This window comes from Polistes dominula, unplaced genomic scaffold, assembly GCF_049000335.1.
Source record: "Polistes dominula isolate Pdom_NZ unplaced genomic scaffold, Pdom_raw_medaka contig_27, whole genome shotgun sequence".
NCBI lineage: Eukaryota > Metazoa > Arthropoda > Insecta > Hymenoptera > Vespidae > Polistes > Polistes dominula.
The window spans coordinates 1,999,431-2,020,056 of record NW_028300906.1 but is presented as its reverse complement, the minus strand read 5'-3'; the positions used below and the strand labels follow the sequence as shown (position 1 = coordinate 2,020,056).

Sequence of the window (20,626 nt, the reverse complement as noted above, 5' to 3'; positions counted from 1 at the left end):
TGACAGAATCAAATTTGCAATGAGATACGATGATTTGAATAGTTTCTTCATTTTAATGATGATATTATAATGTTGTTATTGCAATTATAATGCAATTTTTAAAATGATTTTTATAAGAATAATTATTATGTTGAAATTATATTTTATTTGATCATAGTAATAATTTGATATTTTATTTAATGAATCATTAGTATTATTATATTTTTATTAATGTGAAGATTTAATTTCTAGGCCACGAAAAGCCCGCCATGGAATAAAAATGCGCGTCGAGAGCTTCCAATTATCGACACTAGCGCTGGTGTAGGTCGAACAGGTAAGAAGCAATATTATCAAGAACCTTGTGTATTTTAAATTAAGAAATTTTAACATATTTATTTTATTAGGACATCATTTTTTTATAAAAAAAAAAAAAATACTTGAAAAATGTTTTATTTTATGTTCTAACATTTTTTCAAATGGTCAAACATTTTACTTTCCTATTATTAATGGAAATAAATTCTATACTAATTTTAAGGTTTAAGAATTTGTTAATTTTACGTTCATGTGGGATTATCGATCTTACAATATATCGATTTTACGATTTATTTGAATTATTTTCAAATAATATATTATATATGAAAGAAATATAATATATATTATTTTTTATTATTATTATTATTAGTATTATTATTTTTTATTATTTATTGCTTTTTTAAATGAAGTACAGTTTGAAGAAATAATGAAAAAAAAAGATGATATTCTGGTACGATAATTTGATCTTTATTTTATCTAATATTTACAATTGCATTTACACAAAATACCTACATTCCTTCTTCCTGCATATTTACATTTAAATTACAATATAATTAAAATATGTTGTACGTTATAGCCAATCCGCGAGCTGTTCAAATTGTCGTCGTCCTCTGTAAATAATATTAATAATATCCAAGTCGTGTGTTCTTCTCATTGTCATTTAATATAATTAATTATATAAACAGCCAATGTGATCGTTCCGTTTGAATTTATTTCGTGTAGAAAACGAAAAGAAGTATAAATTCTTTTTTTATTTTGTATTTTTTTCTTTTTTTTTTTTCTAATAGAGTCTTCTTCTGCAGAATTATATATCACACACTGTCTTTTTCGCAGATTGTTAATCATTTTGCGCTTCTTCTTCTTCTTCTTCTTTTTAAAAATTGTATTATCTGCTTCCCTATAATTGACAGGTCACGAAATGTACAATATTTCGCAGACAACGATACTACCACCGGATAAGAATGACATACATTATTTTACACCATGACCAATACTAATTAGCGAGTGTCGTGAGCACGTGACAATTTCTATACTAAAACGTTTAATGCACAGGAATAACCATACATGTTTTTTTTTCTTTTTTTTTTTTAATTTTGTTTTTTCTTTTTTTTTGTTTATTATTTATTTGTTTGTTTGTTTGCTTGCTTGCTTTCACACCGCTTGTGATGTTAAATAACGTGCTTTAACACATAGTGTGATCAATAAATTATGTGAGTCATCTCGAACGTTGATCTAAAATCTCATATATTGCGAGTGCAGCAATATTGCCATAAGGTGTTTGCCCCCCTCATCTTTTCTAAACGTATTTTTACGAAGAACACTTTTTTTTTTTAAGAAAATTACATTAAATAATGCATTTTGACGTTAAAACACATTACGATATTGTCTTTCGTATATTGCGCCATATTTATTTATATATATATATATATATATATATATATTTACTTTAAAGATTTCAAAAAAATATTTTAGAAATGATTATATTCGGATTAAAAAATTCTTATAGCTTAACAGTAAATTATCGAGTTTATCTATTCGCAAAACTTGACTTCTTATTCATCAAATCATTCCTCTCTAATAATTAAGTCGATTATTATTGCATTGCAATACAATGATTTACGCTTTCTTTTTCATTTCTCTTCTTTTGTTTTATTTCTTTTTTTTTTTTTTTGCTTTTGTTTCGCATTGCTTTTTTATGAAAATGCTCTCTTTTGCGCATCTCTTTGCGTTTCGATAGAAAACAAAAAAATAAATAAAGACACGTATATTATTTATTATTTTTTTCAATTCTTTTTACTTTTTTTTTTTTTTTCTTTTTGTAAAAGAACGATTGTGTATATTATTTTGTTATTATTTTTTTTTTTTTGTAACATAACTTTGGTGATTTATACTTAAAAATATAACGACTACGCGACTACAGTGAACCAGCACCGGAAAAGATATTTTACTTAGGAAATTATCAAATGTGTGGCATATTTGTGTTCGTTTGGTGATTTGTTTTGTTTTTCTTTTTTTTTTTTTTTTTTTTGCAAAAAATGTCGATTAAAGAGGATTACATACATAGTCATCATCACATAGCATTACCAATTAATACTTTTAGTCTCTTCGGCAAAAGAGTAAATATATATGTATATATGTATACGTATATATTAGAAGAATTATCATCATATATGCATAGGCGCGCGTACATGTCTCGTGGCTACGTTTAAAATAAGTTTCTTTTTTTATTTTTTTTTTTTTAATTATTTTTTTCTTTTTATTTATTTATTTTTTTCTTTTTTTTTTTTTTTTGTTAAATAGGCGTATATCACGTAAGAGCTTTGAAAAATATATGTGTATATCGCACGCGATAAATAGTTCTCTATTAACGATTAGGTAATACTCGCGGCATATAACATATAGAATTTGTTTGATAAACTTCCAATAAACAGCTTGTAGTTATTTAATACCATTCAACCGTATCATCATTATCATCATACAACGTATCTGAGATTCGTGATATTGAATAAAGACAAAGAATGCTTTGATATTTAATTATTATATCTATTTGACTATTGATTTTTTATGAATAACGATGTTGCGTTACGCGAGAGCAGAAGCAGGTAACGAACTGTGTTTCGGTTTGGTTTTATTTAAGAAAACCTTGATGAATCCATTGAAATCAGCACTGACAAGTACGTGACCACCGCAACCTTTAGTACGTTGCTCTACTACAGGATCAACTGGTGCATTATTCATATTTGAATGTCCTATACTTTTAGAATCATCCTTCCCTTCCCATTGCTCCCTCGCTTCTATCTGTTTAATGATACTATCTGGATTTGGTGCAAATACTGCACAAGTGACAACAGCATTGTGAGCTTTTATTCCTTCCCAAAAGTCATTACGATCTCTACGAACGCTCGAAAATTTCGAGTAATCGTGATGAGTCTTCCATATGTAAATGCATTGATTTTCTGATCCGCTTACTATGTATTGACCATCCGGACTAAAACTCGCTTTTATTTGACTGCTTACATTAACGTATCCCTTGTACTTGCAGGATAAATTTAAATCTCTTAAATCGTACAAACGTATTCGACTATCGTTCGAGGTAACTAGGATCTTGTCCTCGCCAGGCATCGGTTCGATACCACTTATTTTTCGTCCGGTTGAATTTTTTCCTCTCGTCGAACGTACGTCTATTTGAGTATGATACTTTAAATGATCGGTGTTATAAAATATACATCGACCGTCGTAAGAGCCAACGACCGCGAATTTGCCATTTTGACAAAAGTTAGCAGCCGTAATTAATTTTGTTTGGCCATCTACCTCGTTCCATACAGCTACCTTCTTATCGGGTATATTCCAGAGACGAAGTTTACCATCGAGCGAGCCGGAAAGGAAATATCGATCATCTCGTGGATGAAACACTATCGCTGTTACAAAATCTATATGCTGAAAGCAACATAAGCATTCCTTTCGTGATATATGCCATAGTCTTACGGTCTTATCCATAGATGATGATAAAACGAAATAGTTCTTCGACCATGAAACGTCTAGTAAATCTGACGTATGTCCTGTATACGTACAGAATGGCTTTGGCATAAATGGACTCTTCGTTCCTTCTATCTCACTGAAGGCACTCGCTACGACGTTAGGATCCTCCATAGATTGCTGAGATACTAAAGATTCTTGAGACGGCGTTGGACTGACCTTCTCCGCGTTATACTTTGTTCTCATATCTTGGAAATAGGAGAATGCATCTCTTAAAACCCAAATTCTTAAAACACGATCCTGTCCTGCGGTACCTAATAATCTACCGCATGCTGAAAATTTCATACACCAGACTGGACCAACATGTTCACCACTAAGATCCTGTACATGTTGCAAACAACTGAATTCGTATGGGCCTTTGTGACTATTGGATGCTTTTAATTTGATGTATTGTTGTTCCCCAGGATAAACGTCGTCGACAATATCCATCACATCTTCTTTGTGTCTTGCGTGTGATACTTCTTGAGCGATTGATTTAGCTTTGTCCATCGTTTTCTTAACCGTAGATCCTAAAAATCGTTTTAGCTTTTGCGTACGCTTACGAACTCTACCAACTGTAACATCCTCGTCAGGTGGTATACTCGACATTTTACTATCCACGCTTTCCTCATCACTTTCTTTCTCTTTTTCCAAACTGGAATTACTTATGTACTCCGAGGTAAGTCTCATTATATGTAAAGATAAAGGATTAATGCATTGTGGTAATTTATCTTCGGCTATGCTTAATGGCACTCTTTCTCCTGTATCCAAGTTGAGTACAGTTACTTGTTCTAATATTTCCTGAAATCGTAAAGTCAAGACAGATATTAGATCTGTTAATTGGTTTTTTAAATCGATATTATTAAGATCGATTATTATTATAATTACCATATCTGTAAGACGTTTTCCTGAATCAGTTCGCGTTCTTACAAACATATTTAATTGTTTCACCATATCTTGATCACCAGCAGATTTTCGTCTTTCTCTAGAACCATGTGGACTAAAGCCAGGAAGTTTATGGGGTCCTAAAGAATATCGACCAATACTGTTGCTCGATATAGATCCCATAGGACTACTACTAGATTTTTCACTAGATCGTACGCTAAGTATTTCAGCTTTCATTCGTTCTATTCTTTCTAGTTCTTCGGTCGACGGTCCTTCTGCTTTTGATTTATCTTCATCCTAGAAAAATAAATAATAGTATTCTCAAGATATTACTTATTTCCATTCATATATTTTCTCGTTACTCACTTGTGGCTTTACAACGTATTGTCCTTTGGTCGCAGATCTTATATCAAGAGAATGTTCGAATTCTCTTGTAATAGACTCAATGGTACTTGCTGGACTTGGTAAAGGAGAAGCTGGTACTAAGATTTCTGTGGTAGGTGGCTGAAATTTGTATATTTATATAAAGAAACGTTTTTGAACGTTTAATTATGACAAAATTAGATAATAGAGAATTGAGAAAGATTTATCAAACCATTATGTTCTTACGAATGAATAATAGGCTGCATATAAAAAGGACTAGAAGGAATTAGGTGTATAGGTCTATTTGTTGTTCTTTTATGTAGAAGAAAAAAGATATTAAAATATCTTACAGCAAGATCGGTAGGCGTTTGCACTTTAGATTTCTTCTTACGTCTTGGTGGTGCTACAGGCACGTCTACTTTCGTACCATCCTCCAAGGCCTTCCCATTATTTTTTGTACTCGCGATGACGTCGGGTTCTTGAAGCATCACAGTCTTGTCACTTTGCGGACGAGAGACATAATCGCATCTACCGTTAACAGAGGATTCCTGAAGGATATCCCCTGATAAGGTAAGGACGCTTGATGACTGAGACAGCTTACCAGACGCAGTATCCTCGTCTTTGTTTTGAATACTAGCAACGGAGGACATCTGGTTTTCACGAGTAATGACAGTCGATCCAGAACACTGGGCTACACCTGGTGCAAGCATCCCAGAAATATTATCCGTTGGGCCAGCTAAAATTCGACCTACTCGGCCTAAAGAAGTCATACTTTGCAGACTGAGAGTATCATGTTCTATTATTCGGAACGGGTGGGTCGTTTTAGAAGGCATCGGATATACTCCTTCGATGGAAGAAGTTTGACTATCCGGAGGAGAACTATTGACAGGAATATCATCATCTTCTGTCTGCATACGTTGTCTCAATTCACGAAATCTCCTTCTGCCCACAATCTTATCCGTATGTGTCACCTTTCCATCTTCCTCCTAAAATATTAATAGATTGTTAATTTTTATTATTTCAGATGTGTGTTATTTATTAATATAACATATATAACATTATGTGATACTTACTAAAAGTCTATCCTTGCTCTGTACTCTTTCCAAAACTACATTATCTTTAATATCAGAAGTCGGTTTAGGGTCTGCGGGTTTGACAAAAACATCATCCACTATTTCTTTAGTAGAATCTGGTACACCTTGAATTTGTATCTCTGCGCTTGTTGAATCACGCTGTCTGACTTTCCTATAATACAATTATTATTACATTAAACGATGAAATATATTCATGTATATGCAAAGAACCTGTTGTTTCAGGTACAGATCATTGACTCATATTTCTCAATATATAATACATATAATTGAAAATATTGACAAGATAAACAAAGGAATAAACTGTAGGTGCTAATTATATAATAAAATAATTAACTAAAAAGATATTCGTATAAGTTATTAATACAAAGTATATTAATGTATTGAAATGAAATAGCATTAATGTAAAATAAATTTGAAATGATATGATAAAGAGGCGTAAAAGTAATAAATAATGACCTCGATACACGATGGAAAGAATCGTCCTCCGCGTCGAAGAACTCCTCGGAATCGCTGCTTCCAGACATCGTCGTCCTTGGTGAACGATCGCCGATGACACTCTGGTCAGCATCGGTGGTAAGGTCGCAACGCGCGTCACGCGATCGCGAAGACAGTAGTCGTGAACGTAGAAGTAAGGTAAGATGTTTCAGGACGCAATAGGAAAGAAGGAGACATCATTCAGTTGACTCTCTGTCTATCTCTCTTTCGAGGATAAAAGAGAATAAGGAGGAGCGAGGATGAGGCGATGCCGATTATTAGAGGAAGCTTACGCGAGAGACGAATGCGAGGGTGAAGCAATGAGTGAGGAAAGTACTAGCACGCACACGCGTAGAGTACATAAGTATTGGTATGTGAATACATATCCAAATACATAGGTACTAGTTATACGCACGTCGTGTCGTTTGTACAGGGCTAAAAGTCCGAGCAGAGCTGGTGATATGGAAGCAGCAGCTACAGAGAAGTGAGATGGAGAGGGTAAAAGAGAAAGATAGAAAAAAACAGAGAGAGAAAGAGAAAGAGAAAGAGAGATAGATAGATAGTAAAAACATCCATGTCCAAGTAGAAAAATAAAATCACTAATTTTTTCTAGGGAATTGTTGGGAACGCTCTGAAGTTAGTCGAGGTGGCAACCCTGTTAAAGGAATCCAACGAGAGCGCCATGTTTCTCGAAGCGATATTGCGATTGGTCGAACGAAACGAGTTTCTTAATCTCGAAACTCGTGCCGTTGCCCGCTCGTCGGCATGCCTGCCGCAAAGGAGGCGAACCGTCACACAAAAGCAAGATGGAGGATCTCACAGTAGAAGTATGCGGCGAAAACGGAGCATATTATAAGGTTCGTTCTGTGGAAAGTATAGAAAATGTTGAGAGGAAGATGAAGGCCGTTGATAGTACGTGCTACGAGCCGTGGAGAGCTTCTAATATAACGTTACGCTCGCTCGTACTTCGCGAAAGCGCGCACCTCAAATGTTCGCGAGGTAACGCGGCTTCCTCCGACGCCATGTCTCGTTTGACAGGGCGTGAATTTTTCCTACGAGCTAACTTTTTCGTCTATCGTAATATCCCACGTTTGGGTATATACTCGTTAAACTCTTACGTTTAATCGTTTCACCTAGAAACGGATCCTATCTACGGGTTAACGATGGCATTGCTTAACGCGTGCCGCTGTCACGTCCAGTCTCGATCCATGCCACTCGATGCGTTTTCATCATTTTTATTTCATACATATTTACACGATTTCCTTTTCATTTTTTTCAGGCCTTTGTCACCGATGTCTTTGACGAAGAAGTTCTGGTAACTTTTGAAAATGAGTAAGTTTCTTCAACTAACTATTTCCGAGCTCTATTACATCTATAATATTATAAAAGGGCTTAAGACTATAATCTAGAAAATACATGCATACTAGAAATTGCATCATACCCAACGTTTTCTATTACCTCGTGCTTTAGAATTCTAAGAAATAGCTTATTAATTATTTATTTTATCGCTTACCAACGAGATTATTAATGGAAAATTATCATTTTATATTTCTTAACATGTTCATATTCATGCCCATGTTCATGTCCATGTTTGGTCATCTCTCTTGCCCATTAGTCTTTTGTTTGATGCACTTGTTAAAGCAAAGAAATATTCATTTTTTTTATTCACAATTATATTATTTTCTAATGCCTTTACTTCAGTTTAATCATATTTATTTCTTATAATGGCATATTTGCTTGTTAAATAATTAGAATTTTGTTTAAACGTATATGCTTTTTTTTATTTTATTTTATTTTATTCTATTACAATTATATTGTTATAATATAAGAAAAGATACACACACACACATACGAATGCGTTCTTGTTTTATTTGCATATTACACAAGCCAATATTATATGCAAAACTTTTGATTTATATTAATTTAACTGCATAGCCAAAAGTTTTAGCATCTTAAAAAAAAAAAAAGAAGAAGTTCATACATTTCATATCTTATTTGTACTATGTATCATTTAGTATGACTCAGCATGTTATATGACATTTTAGCTGGCAACCTGAGTCTAAATTCCCTTTTGCTCAAGTACGATTACCACCAAAGGATGGTATTAAAGCAGATTTTCAAGAGAACCAAGAGATTGAAGTATTTTCTAGATCGAATGAGCAAGAAGCGTGGGGGTGGTGGAAAGCCCTTATCAAGGTTCGTAAACATTCTGCATAAATATAGAATAAATGAATTCACAGAGTACTTTAAATGTACTCATGTATTATATAAAATCATGTGATACTATGCAATTCACATTTTTATTATCTTATAGATGATCAAAGGAGGTTTTCTAGTAGTTGAATACTTGGGATGGGATTATACTTATACAGAAATTATAAGTAATGAACGGCTAAGAGTAAAAAATCTCAATCCCCCAATTGACAAAAATACATTTCACAAGATCGAAATTGAAGTACCTGAAGATTTGAGAGAATAGTAAGTAATAGTTTAAAATAAAGATATATACAAATTGTATATTATATTTTAAATCTAAATTTTAACATTGTTCTATGAATTAATGTAAATTTATACTTTTATTGAAAGATAATAAGGATGGTATATATAATTTTATTATAATTTGATTATAGTGCAAAAATGGACAATGCCCATAAAGAATTTCAAAAAGCTATCGGGGCAGCAGTGTGTCGATATGTGCCTGATCGAGGAGTACTGCTGGCCATCTCCCGTAATGAAAACATACATCGTCACAGTACCATGCTCCAAGAAATGCATTTTCGTAATTTATCACAAAAGGTATATATATATGCTTATAGTCTAATAATCAATTGTAATTATTTTTAATAAAATGTTTAATTATCATCTTTGGTGATAATTTTATCACATTTTCTTTGTATAATTTTGTATACACATGTTTATAGGTTCTGCTGTTGAAAAGAACAGAAGAAGCAGCTCGCCAACTCGAATCTACAAAACTTCAAACGATGGGAGGGTAAGTCAATGATATAATAATTTATCTCGTTAATTAAAAGTATGAATCTTGTGACATTCATCACCTGCCCTTATCCACGTACTGTCCTCATAACCATCCTGTCTGTGGTTTGCATTTACTGGCAGAAATATGTTTACAAGATTTTTAACATATGGCTATTTTTGCAAGCAGTGTAAGCAATATTTTATTCCAAATTGACGCTTATTAATTATTAATTTAATCATTAATAGGATTCATGATTAATAATTAGAGATCACATTGCTTTGAAGTTAATTTGAAATATTAATTCTCTTACAGAATGATTTGTCTGTAGAGAAATTAGTTAATGTAATCGTTAATTGTTAATTTAATTAAATATTACTTACAACACTGTTTACAAGATTAATTATCATATAACTTTATAGATATATTATACAAAGGCACATTATTACTCATTTTTCATGTAATAATGCAATCTCATTTATCTTTCATTAGTACCATAACTGTAAATAGCACGCATAAAACATATAAGCAAAGTATAATAAGGAAATCTATGTGGAGTGTAATTTATTGCATTAACAATTTTACACATATAAGCATGTTTCTTTGATAATGTGTAATAAAAAAAAAAAAGAAAACAATTCTTAAAGAAACATGTTTCTTAGTGCAGTATCATTAGTTTTGATTTTCGATTATAAACGAAGTTAATTTACTTCGATGGTTTGATGCATCCCTGTACAATTATAACATCCAGTAAGATAAAGTGATAGTAAGGAGTTATTTTTTACGTTTTGAAAAATTTTGGTTTATGGTAGACCGCATTATAGAAACAAATTATTTAAGAAAACTGACCAAGTATAACTCATATTATTTTCTACTACATTTCAATGGCATTAAATTAACTAATTTCTTTCCATACCCCCTTTGGCAACATATATATTTAAGTTTTTAATTAATGTAATTTAAATGCGACGCGCGGAGATAAAAATATTCAGTTGATTTTCAAAGATTTTTGCTGCAGCCATAATTCAAGCAGTAAGCTGTTACCTCCCATTGATCATAGTTGAGTAAGTATACCAAAATAAAATGCCAAAATATTGAATAATTTGATGCAGGTATGTGTGAGTTGACTTTTGTGTCTAATATAATTTAATATAGATAATTCAGTAGATCAATTGGAAACAAGAAATGACACACCCATTTATATTATTTATGAAGGAACAAACAGACAGAATGGAAGGGACATAGGGTAGGGCCATCTAATATAGAGATTTCACTGAGCTACACCAGAGTTTCTTTCTCATTTCAGCAAGTTTAGATCTTCAAACTTTATATATCAGCGTGTCTCAGACTTTGAGGCAGGAGTGAGAACAAATTCAAGGTGAGATCACAGCAGCGTGGTTTAGATATAAGTTAGCTTACTGTATGACAAGCTACACAGCTGTATTTTCCCATTGAAAGATAAAATTACACTATAAATATGCATGCTTCGGCGTTGTGTAGTTCTTTCACAGAGATCATATGCTTTTCAAATACACTGATACAAGATCTATATATATATTTATATTTATATTATTTATATTCTTTTATTTTTATTTTTTTTTTTATTATTATGTGCTCCGTAGTCAATTTTGAGTGATTGTGTAATATATAGTAAACCGATAAATAAGCGTGTAGCTGTGATCAATTTTTTTTTAGTTACAATATTTATCTTTAAAAGTCAAGTAGAGTTTTAAGTTCATGGATTTATCTTTTAAAAGGAAACATTAAACCTTGGCCTGCCGATGTTTGAGAAACACTGATATATTCCATGTTTTGCACATATATATATTTAAATAAATGGTGGCTCTATCCTATGCTGATACATGTACGCGAATATACACATGGTACCACATACTGTATTATCATCTTATAAATAAAGGGCATTTCCTCCAATGATCCTCCAATGATCAACAATGTTAATCAATAGAAATTTATATGTGGTGACTACTTTTATCAAAATTTCTTGTAGCCAAATTTTACTATAACTTCATCATCACTTCCATCAATTCATACACCCTTAACATTTCATTATGTATTCTATATATATATATATACAAATATATTATTATAATATCATGATTTTTAATATTACAGTTTATAATTGACTTTGCATGCCAATTCGATGATTTTGAAATGCATAATTTAGTGTCAATATAATCATTTTTGTCAATCATTTAAACATCAATATTTATGCACTTTAATTTCTTTATTTTACAGTAAATGTTAATTTATGTATGTTCATCTTGCATGATTATTTTTTATATGCATTACTATACATATTCAGATAAACTTTCGGTAAAATAAGAAAATATTATTATTCTTTTACATGATGTATTTTTATTGTCGAAAGTTATTAACTCGAATCTGCCAAAATGCAAGCCACAGTTAAAAAAAAAAAAATAACGAAAAAGGAAGATATATTTTATAAAACAAACATGTCGCATTTGGCATGTTATGATATATGAATATATAAATATATATATATATATATATGTATTTATATATACATATATCTTATTTTATATATTTACTGATATATATAGTTAAGGCATGTTACTTTCTGTGTGATACGATCATTATTATCATATTATAATATTGGAGAGTTGAAAATATCAATTAGAATTATTTAATTAATATACATTTAATTAAATATCATTTAATATAACATTAAATAATTCATTATCAACGATGTACGTGACGTTGGCACATAATCATAATTTCATTTTATATTTCAAATAGGATAAATCAATCGATTATAATTTTTAATCTAGGAGACCTTAAATTTGTTCACATGGAGAAACCACATGTTATCTTTCCTTATCATCTCCTAATTTTATTTATTTATTTATTTATTTTCTTTTTTATATAAATATAGTGATGTCTGATATCAACACAGTTATATACAAATGCAAATTGTTACGATAAATATTTTGATGTTTGTAGATACACAGATGAATTTAATGTTCGAGAAGACCTCATGGGACTAGCTATCGGTGCTCATGGTGCAAATATACAACAAGCAAGAAAAGTAGATGGAATAACAAATATAGAATTGGAAGAAAATTCTTGCACATTTAAAATATACGGAGAGGTAAACATTTAATTATATTAAATCAACTATTTGTTTATCTCAAGTTAGTAATTTTACTTCGATAAAGCTGTTACATTGTCATATTTATTTTAATACTACAGTATTTATCAGATATCTATGATTATGTTTGTACATTAATAGAAATTTATATATAAATACTTTTTCTTTTATTCTAGACACATGAAGCTGTCAAAAAAGCTCGTTCAATGTTGGAATATAGCGAAGAGTCCATTCAAGTTCCACGTGTACTGGTTGGAAAAGTGATTGGAAAAAATGGTCGCATTATTCAAGAAATTGTGGACAAAAGTGGTGTAGTAAGTATTATTTCTATTAATTACTTTCTTTTTTTTTTTTCTTTTTTTTTTCGTTACAAATTTATATTGATAAGTTTTTAACTGTTATAATTGCTTGAAATTAAAGACTGAAAGTAATATTAAATATGCTTGGTTGCATTAATTTTCATTTTCAGTTGATATTCTAATCGTATTATGGTCAGTTCTGTTTATATAGTATAGGGACAGTATATCATAGACCCTCCTCATCTATTGGTGTATCTACATTTTTATTCTGCAGGGTATACACAAACATAATTTATTATATTCACTTGTTAAAGTTTGTCCCGCAAACAAGACTAATTCATTTTACAAAATGTGAAATCTCTGTGAATTATTAGTTTCAGTTTAACAGCCCTCAGAAAATTGGCAAAATCGATATATGTTTCAATTGAAAATGGAAGTTATAAATTAACATAGAGTTACGTTGTATTTGATATACGTGCATTGTTTGTTCTCGGTAGATAACAACTGGCTCGAGTGGGAATACTCATACTGATAGAGTAAGTATATTACATTATATTGTTTGTGGAATTATTTCATCTGGTTCATTGTATCAATTGAATATGTTTGTAAGCACTTACACATCTTACATGAACCACTCGGGCCAGTTTTACTTTTTCAATAAACACATCTTTGTGATTTATCAATATTAAATAAATAATCACCTGCCGGAAAGATATCGTTAATCATATTGCATTATGAGTAAAAATTGTTTAATTTAATGAATATGTCTCTATTTCTCTCTTTTATTACATTATTATGATTATTATACATCATCTGTTTTCTTATTTTATATAAATGAATGTATACAATAACTATGAAGCAAAATCTCATAGTATATATAGGGTCTTTGATAATGCCAAAATTAATATCAATCCATATATGTGAACACATATCTTTATATGCCAAAGTATATCTATTATAACTTATAGGAAACATAAGAACATTATATGAAATATTGCTGTGACAATTAATTCATTTGATTTGATAAATAATTATCTCGTTTCAACTTTAGTATATTAAATCTTTCGCATAACAGAGTATTTACTTAAAAGAAAAAATTATATGCCACAAGGCTTTTCAATTTTCTATGTCAATCAGCAAAGTTGACTACAGTGTGGTTACAAAATGTAGAGCTGTTATTAACATTTTATTATTAATGCAAAAATAACAGCCTACATTATACTGCATATTTAGATAAATTTTACAGACTGATCAACATTTCAATTGACGGAAATAATAAACAACGATGACTGAAAACGGATGGTATGGATATGAAATAGAATTACAATCTGTATCGGTAAAGCTAACTTTTTTTAATGGTGTTTAAAATTTATGCTAAGACAATATACATTTCAGGTACGAGTGAAAATAGAAGGCGACAACGAACCGCAACCGACGATCCCGCGAGAAGAAGGCCAAGTACCTTTTGTCTTTGTTGGAACAGTTGAGAGCATTGCGAATGCTAAACTTTTATTGGAGTATCATTTGGCACACCTAAAGGTATATTCGTAGATTTATCGTTATCCTTTATAATAAATATAGGAAAGATATTATACATTATATACAAAACAATATGTTTAAAAAGTTTAACATAAATACATCTAAATAATCTTTAATACAAAACTATGGATATTTGATTTTCTAGGAAGTAGAACAGCTCCGACAAGAAAAACTAGAAATTGATCAGCAATTAAGAAGCATGCATGGCTCAACAACTGGACCAATGCCTAACTTTCCACCAACAAGGCGAGGAATGGTTACCGGACCCGAAGAGGGTGGTAGTGGTCGTGGTGGACGTGGTGGCCAATCTAGAGGACGGGGAAGGGGTAGGGCCCCTGCCAGACATAATGCCGGTAATGCTATTACTGATTACATCAACAATATAGAAAACACGCATAAACGTGACGGCAGAGTTCGTGGTGGATCTGATAACAGAGACATTAACAATAGAAATCATCTCATTACTAAGTAACAAACAATTCGATCTTTATTACTGCTTTGTGATATTATGCCGAATTTTATTGCATTACACTATTTCATCATAAGCTTTACTTACGATACATTCTTCGTCAATGTATGTGTTAATTATCTGGCCTCCTCTCTATAAGTAATTATTTAAAATGAAAACATGTGATTTTAAAAAAAAAAAAAAAAAAAAACTATACACTTGTATCAGATAATTGTTTGGAAATATCACGAAAATTGTTACGATTTAATTACACATTTTGAAGTAATTTTGACAATTATATATTGTGTACAGCAATAATATCTTAGAGAGTAGAATTGTTTTCGATCACTAGATAAAGTTCTAACGAAATCCTTGTTATTGTAGTACTTAGCTTACGTTCTTATTCCTTATAGTAACTATTTACTGTTAGCATAAGTAACATAATGTAATTATTCAATTTTTATTAATACTTTTTTACCTACTGATCTATATAACGTCATAAATACGAGTGCAAAACATATTAAACTTTGTTTTCACCTTTTTGTTATTTGATTGGATTGTTTTTACACTTGTTACGAACTGAATAGACGGAAGAATTATATTCTTCAATTTTTACATGTTCTCATATTCTTAGAAATCAAATACATTACATCTCTTTCTCACTTTCTCTTTCTGCACATTTTATGCAGTTGTAATTAGAAATATTTCAAATCTGTATTTATATAATAATAGTAAGCATTTTTACCATTTTTACAAAATCAATAACAAATAAGACTGTACTCTAAGAACACACATTTGTTATAACATCTTTCAAGAGATTCATTATTATAAACTGACTTAAACACATGTACGATGATGTGGCACGTATAAATTTACTTAACAATTACAATTTATTTCATATACATATAAATATTATATAATAGAAAAATATTTTTTTGAAAATAATAATATGAAAGTATTATCATAATATTGGACAATAATATGTATTTATGTATTAATCATGCTGTCGTTACATTGCCTTGTTTAAAATATCTAATTGTTTAATTAAACGCGTTGCGAATTTAGGATAAAACCACAGTATGAATAATTTTGTTAATTTTGTATTATGATCATATTTATCTAATATCTAAATAAAACTTATCTTGGACATAAACATACTGTGCATAAAATTAATTATTACAATCCAATTTAATAAAAGGATTGATTAAATGAATTGATTTTTGTCTTACAATTGTTAATTCGTTAATTTAATATAGAAAAAAAAGAAAAAAAATTCAACGTATGTTTCGTTCAGTAATAAGTTTTATTTCTTTTTATAGATCATTTACAACTTTTAATTTGAATTTGGGATTACAATTTTTATTTTTTTTTATTTTAATAAGATTATACAAATGATCTTTGTGTGAGGTTTTTTTTTGTTTGTTTTGTTTTTTTGATAATTTTGTTCATTTTCTTTTTACATTGTTTCATAGTTTTAATTTTGTTTCTTTTGTAGGATCACGTCGTGACACCTTAGATGGTAATGAAGATCGTGTACGAGATCTTCCACCGAGAGGTGGTCATCAAGGTGGTGCAGGAAATTCAGGGTACATGGGCGGTAGACAAGGTCGCCCACCGGTTCAACGTAGAGATCGTAGAGACGAACGTCGTCGAACGACGGATGATGAAGACACTGTTCTTGATAGTCAAGACGTTTCAAGCATTGATAGAGGTAAAATTGTTCTTTAAATCATGTATGAAAGAGAGAAAGATGAGAGAAAATGTAAGAGTAAATGTGAACAAAATGTGAGAGAAAATGAGAAAAAATCGTTCCGTCCTAAAGAGAATATACTCATCATAGATAATTGATCATGTAATACTTCGGAAACGTAGCATGAAACGCGGTGCAAACATTTGTGACCATCTAACACTAATTCTTTTTTGATATTTTTTATTCATGAAATAATAATTACTAATATCAATATATATATGCAATTAATAACTTATGCAAGTTAGAGTGCAGCTTTGTTCTTGTATCGTCATCCTTTTTTTGTTTGAATGTATTAGATAAATTAGAGTAAATGTTCTTTACCTTATTGCTAAAGATGGTCACAATGATTTGTATATATAGAATCGGTGTCGAGTGTGGAGGGAGGTGCAAAAGTGATCAGACGAAGAAGAGCTCGGCGATCTCGACAGAGAAGTCAAACGCCAACTAATAGTGATAAAGGTAAATAATGAATATTTGTGTTTCATTAATTTCACAATGTTTTTAGGACGATCGATCGGTTTTTTTCTCAAGGAAAATGAAAGAAAGAAAGAGATAGAAAAAGATAGTAATAATAATAGTAATTTTAATTAGCGTTATTTATAATAGTATAGTCAGTGTTAAAGTCTACATTTGTTCAGGCAGTAATGCCGGACCGGGTGACCAGTCAACAATAACTAGTAAGGAAGGAACGCCTGCAAATGACGTATCTGTGGCGAACAATAGTTCTCAAGGTTCAAAAGGTCATCCTCGACATCGTCCTCCCCGAATGCAGTTGAGCAACAAGCCTAAGGAAGCTCTGGTGAATGGTACCAGTGGCTAAACAACCGTAATGGTTAAACCGTAACAGCTGCTACTTACGTATAACACTACACCTGATGATGAGCTATTAACACCCAGCACGTAACATGACGTATACCTACGCAAGGACTTCACGATTATGGATCGCGACATGATTAGTCTACGCTCGTTGTTAAGACTGTTTGCTACCGATAAGAATATGACAGTTGTTTAAGAAATGGTCATTCTCCTTAAACACATTTAAGGACACATATTAATATCCATGCATGGTTTAGTTTAATGATAGTTATTATGCTATCATGTTTGATATACGGATACATTCATTGGGAGGTAGTAGCAGCACAATTTGGTAAAAAGGGTTCCCTGATTGTGAAACTGTGCCTCATTTTTATACCGAGCTCTTAACTTACATGACAGTGCTTTGGGTGTACTTTATAAAGTATCTCCATTGGCACTCGTTAATGTTTAACGATCCAATAATAGGCTGGATATTCGCGGCTCGTACGTCAATTACCAATTTGATTGAATTTCACCTAGATATGCCGTTAAGCTTTAACGAATGCATCCAATAATTAAAACCCTATTTTTCTTCTCTCTTTTTTTTTTTTTTTTTAATATCTTTGATTTTAGTTCATTATATTATTATAATTGTCATTATTAGTTGTTAATTAAAGCATTTATAAATTGATAAGAGATAGATCCTAATGATATTTTGGATTATTAATTATTTGTCTGCATTCTTAAAATGATCAACTTAACAAGGAGAGAAAATTTCTTTTTACTGGATAATGTTTTACAGTTTAAGAGGACAAATGAAATAAAATAAAATAAAATAATACAAAATGAATATTGCTGATGATTTTGTTGTGTTGTTTGAATATGTTATATTTTTATACGTGAAGACTAGTAAAAAAGAAAAAAAAAAACGAATTGAAAATGAATTTAATTGTTTGTGACAATATAATATTCAAACTGTTCGTCAAATATTCATTTTTAAAGTTACGCATAGTTGATTGTAACAAGTTTATATTATTCTTTTATATTAGCACAATTAAATTCTAACGAATCATTTAAATATTATTACACTTTATTTTTTAGACGTCTTAAAAATATAGAACCAAAAAAAAACCAAAAAAAACAAAAAACAAAAAAAAGTATACTAATTCAACGAAAAAATAATAATAGAAGTGTAAAATTGTTAATCATAGTAATTAGAAAATATTTTCATATTATATACAGTTTGCTGAGAAATATTCTTCTGAACTGTAAAACTGCCATGAATGAAAAAAAAAAAAAAAAAGAAAGAAAAAGAAAAAAGAAAGAAAGAAAGAAAGAATCTTTTTTGTCCTTCGTATCTACATCTTAGTAGACGATTCATTTATTTTTACGGATAGAACCTGTAATGACATTTAACGTATGAATTTGTACCACTGATTAAGTTGCTTAGCGTCATAACTGGGATGAAATTTAATGAGATACAAGGAAAAGTGGATTTCGTTGTTAAATTTACGATGATGGTGGGCGGCAGCTGTAAGAAATCCTGGTTCTAAGGTGTTCCCAATGATGTTCCTTCTATTACTTCACAAGATTTGAGTTTTTTTTTCTTTTTCTTCTTGGTTTACGGTTATTAATAGAGTTGTTAACGACACTAGATTTTTATGTTTCAATACTGAGTGTTGATTATTAATACCACGATGAATGCTAAAATGACTTCTTTGATTATATGGGAAAACACAAACGGGTGTGCACAAGGAATTAGACTTTTATTTCTGAGTACACTACTTTACGTGGTTTTAGCTTTTTTTTTTTTACTACAGTATAAGCATGCTATATCAAGTATTAGAATTTGATACGAAGTTCATTTCTGCATTGTTTCGTATGATTTAAAAAGAAAGTAAACGTATACTTAGTAATACCAATGTATGATGTGCCAGAGAGAGGGAATGATACATGTTTTATGATATCTAGCTGAAGTGCAGACTTAGCGCATACCTTTATTACTATAATACTACTTAGTCGAAATGTGGATGTCTGAAAAAAAAAAGAAAAAAAAAAATAAACTGGCTTTACTATACTAAGCTATAAAATAGATATGATTGACTGTTTTAAATTGATTATCAGTGATATTCAAGATTCAGTTATCAATTTAAAACAGCTATCTCTCTTCTTCCGGATATGACAACTAATCGGACGTGTCTCATGGATTTTGCAAAAAACGCATGGCGGTTGATGCAACACATTGACACCTAACAAAACAGCTGCCATATAATCTGAATATTTTTATGGCAGCCCAAAAACTGAGATATCCTCCAACTTGCTTGTTTCAGATACATTTGTATTGATTGCAATTTGTGCATAATTTAAGAATAAAACATTTCTGTACATAGACTGCTCATTAGTACATTGAACAAAACAAAAAACAAACAAAGAACAAAACAAAACGAACATAAACCGAAATTTTGGTGACCTCTCCTTAATTAAAAAAAAAAAAAAAAAAAAAAAAATTATTATGTATCCAACGAACGCCAATCCTTTTCATCCATTAACATTTTTTCTTAACATGTGTATGCGTATTAGAATCGAAGTAAAGTATCATTTGGAAGGTTTGATGTGTAAAATACTTGACAAAAACATCAATTTTATAATAATAACTTATGTAAATAATTGTTTGCGCTGATTTCATTCTTTTAACAATCAAATAATATCTCGTTTGAATTCAAAGAAAATGTGCGGGAAAAAGAGCGTCATTTTTTTAAAATAATTTCTTTGCCTTTTAATACAAATATCATTTCCATAGTTATAATACATTTGTATAATCTATTATTTTATTAATTACTATATAGAGATTATTTTTCGTAGTAATTAGTTTTTTTTTCATTATCATTTATTTGGATTCGTAAATTCGATTTAATTTTCTATTTGTATTCGTTTAAAAAAGGCGCTCAATCGTTCGTCCAATCAGCGTATACTACGCACAAATTCTAAACAGCTATTGGACATTTCAAGCGAATGTTCAGTTTTCATTGCAACATATAATTTAATTGTTTAACATTGTAAAAAAGCTA

General features: G+C 30.5%; 2 protein-coding genes across 10 annotated transcripts; one reads left to right on the top strand and one right to left on the bottom strand.

The window, feature by feature from the left end:
• Positions 1-737: 737 nt before the first annotated feature.
• On the bottom strand, positions 738-7,183 carry LOC107068748 (WD repeat-containing protein 44). Of its 4 annotated transcripts, XM_089179665.1 has the most exons (8): positions 6,606-7,183; positions 6,129-6,300; positions 5,828-6,041; positions 5,657-5,752; positions 5,406-5,533; positions 5,059-5,196; positions 4,696-4,989; positions 738-4,608 (listed from the first exon to the last, which is right to left on the bottom strand). In XM_089179665.1, the coding sequence occupies exons 1-8, from the start codon at positions 6,671-6,673 to the stop codon at positions 2,875-2,877; spliced, it is 2,844 nt and encodes a 947-aa protein (XP_089035791.1). In that variant the 5' UTR covers positions 6,674-7,183; the 3' UTR covers positions 738-2,874. The 4 variants fall into 4 exon arrangements, with proteins under 4 accessions (XP_089035791.1, XP_015180946.1, XP_015180948.1 ...); XM_015325460.2 differs by having other exon boundaries at positions 5,406-5,752; XM_015325462.2 differs by having other exon boundaries at positions 5,657-6,041; positions 6,606-7,182.
• A 137-nt stretch (positions 7,184-7,320) lies between these two features.
• Positions 7,321-19,949, top strand: Fmr1 (synaptic functional regulator FMR1). Of its 6 annotated transcripts, XM_089179668.1 has the most exons (15): positions 7,321-7,480; positions 7,903-7,955; positions 8,669-8,819; positions 8,938-9,101; positions 9,254-9,419; positions 9,545-9,615; positions 10,904-10,975; positions 12,580-12,727; positions 12,904-13,041; positions 13,524-13,562; positions 14,422-14,565; positions 14,711-14,918; positions 16,509-16,724; positions 17,124-17,222; positions 17,402-19,949. In XM_089179668.1, exons 1-15 carry the CDS (start codon positions 7,430-7,432, stop codon positions 17,581-17,583), a joined length of 1,902 nt encoding a protein of 633 aa, XP_089035794.1. In that variant the 5' UTR covers positions 7,321-7,429; the 3' UTR covers positions 17,584-19,949. The 6 variants fall into 6 exon arrangements, with proteins under 6 accessions (XP_089035794.1, XP_089035796.1, XP_089035795.1 ...); XM_089179670.1 differs by lacking the exon at positions 10,904-10,975 and having other exon boundaries at positions 7,322-7,480; XM_089179669.1 differs by lacking the exon at positions 13,524-13,562 and having other exon boundaries at positions 7,322-7,480.
• The last annotated feature ends 677 nt before the right edge of the window (positions 19,950-20,626 follow it).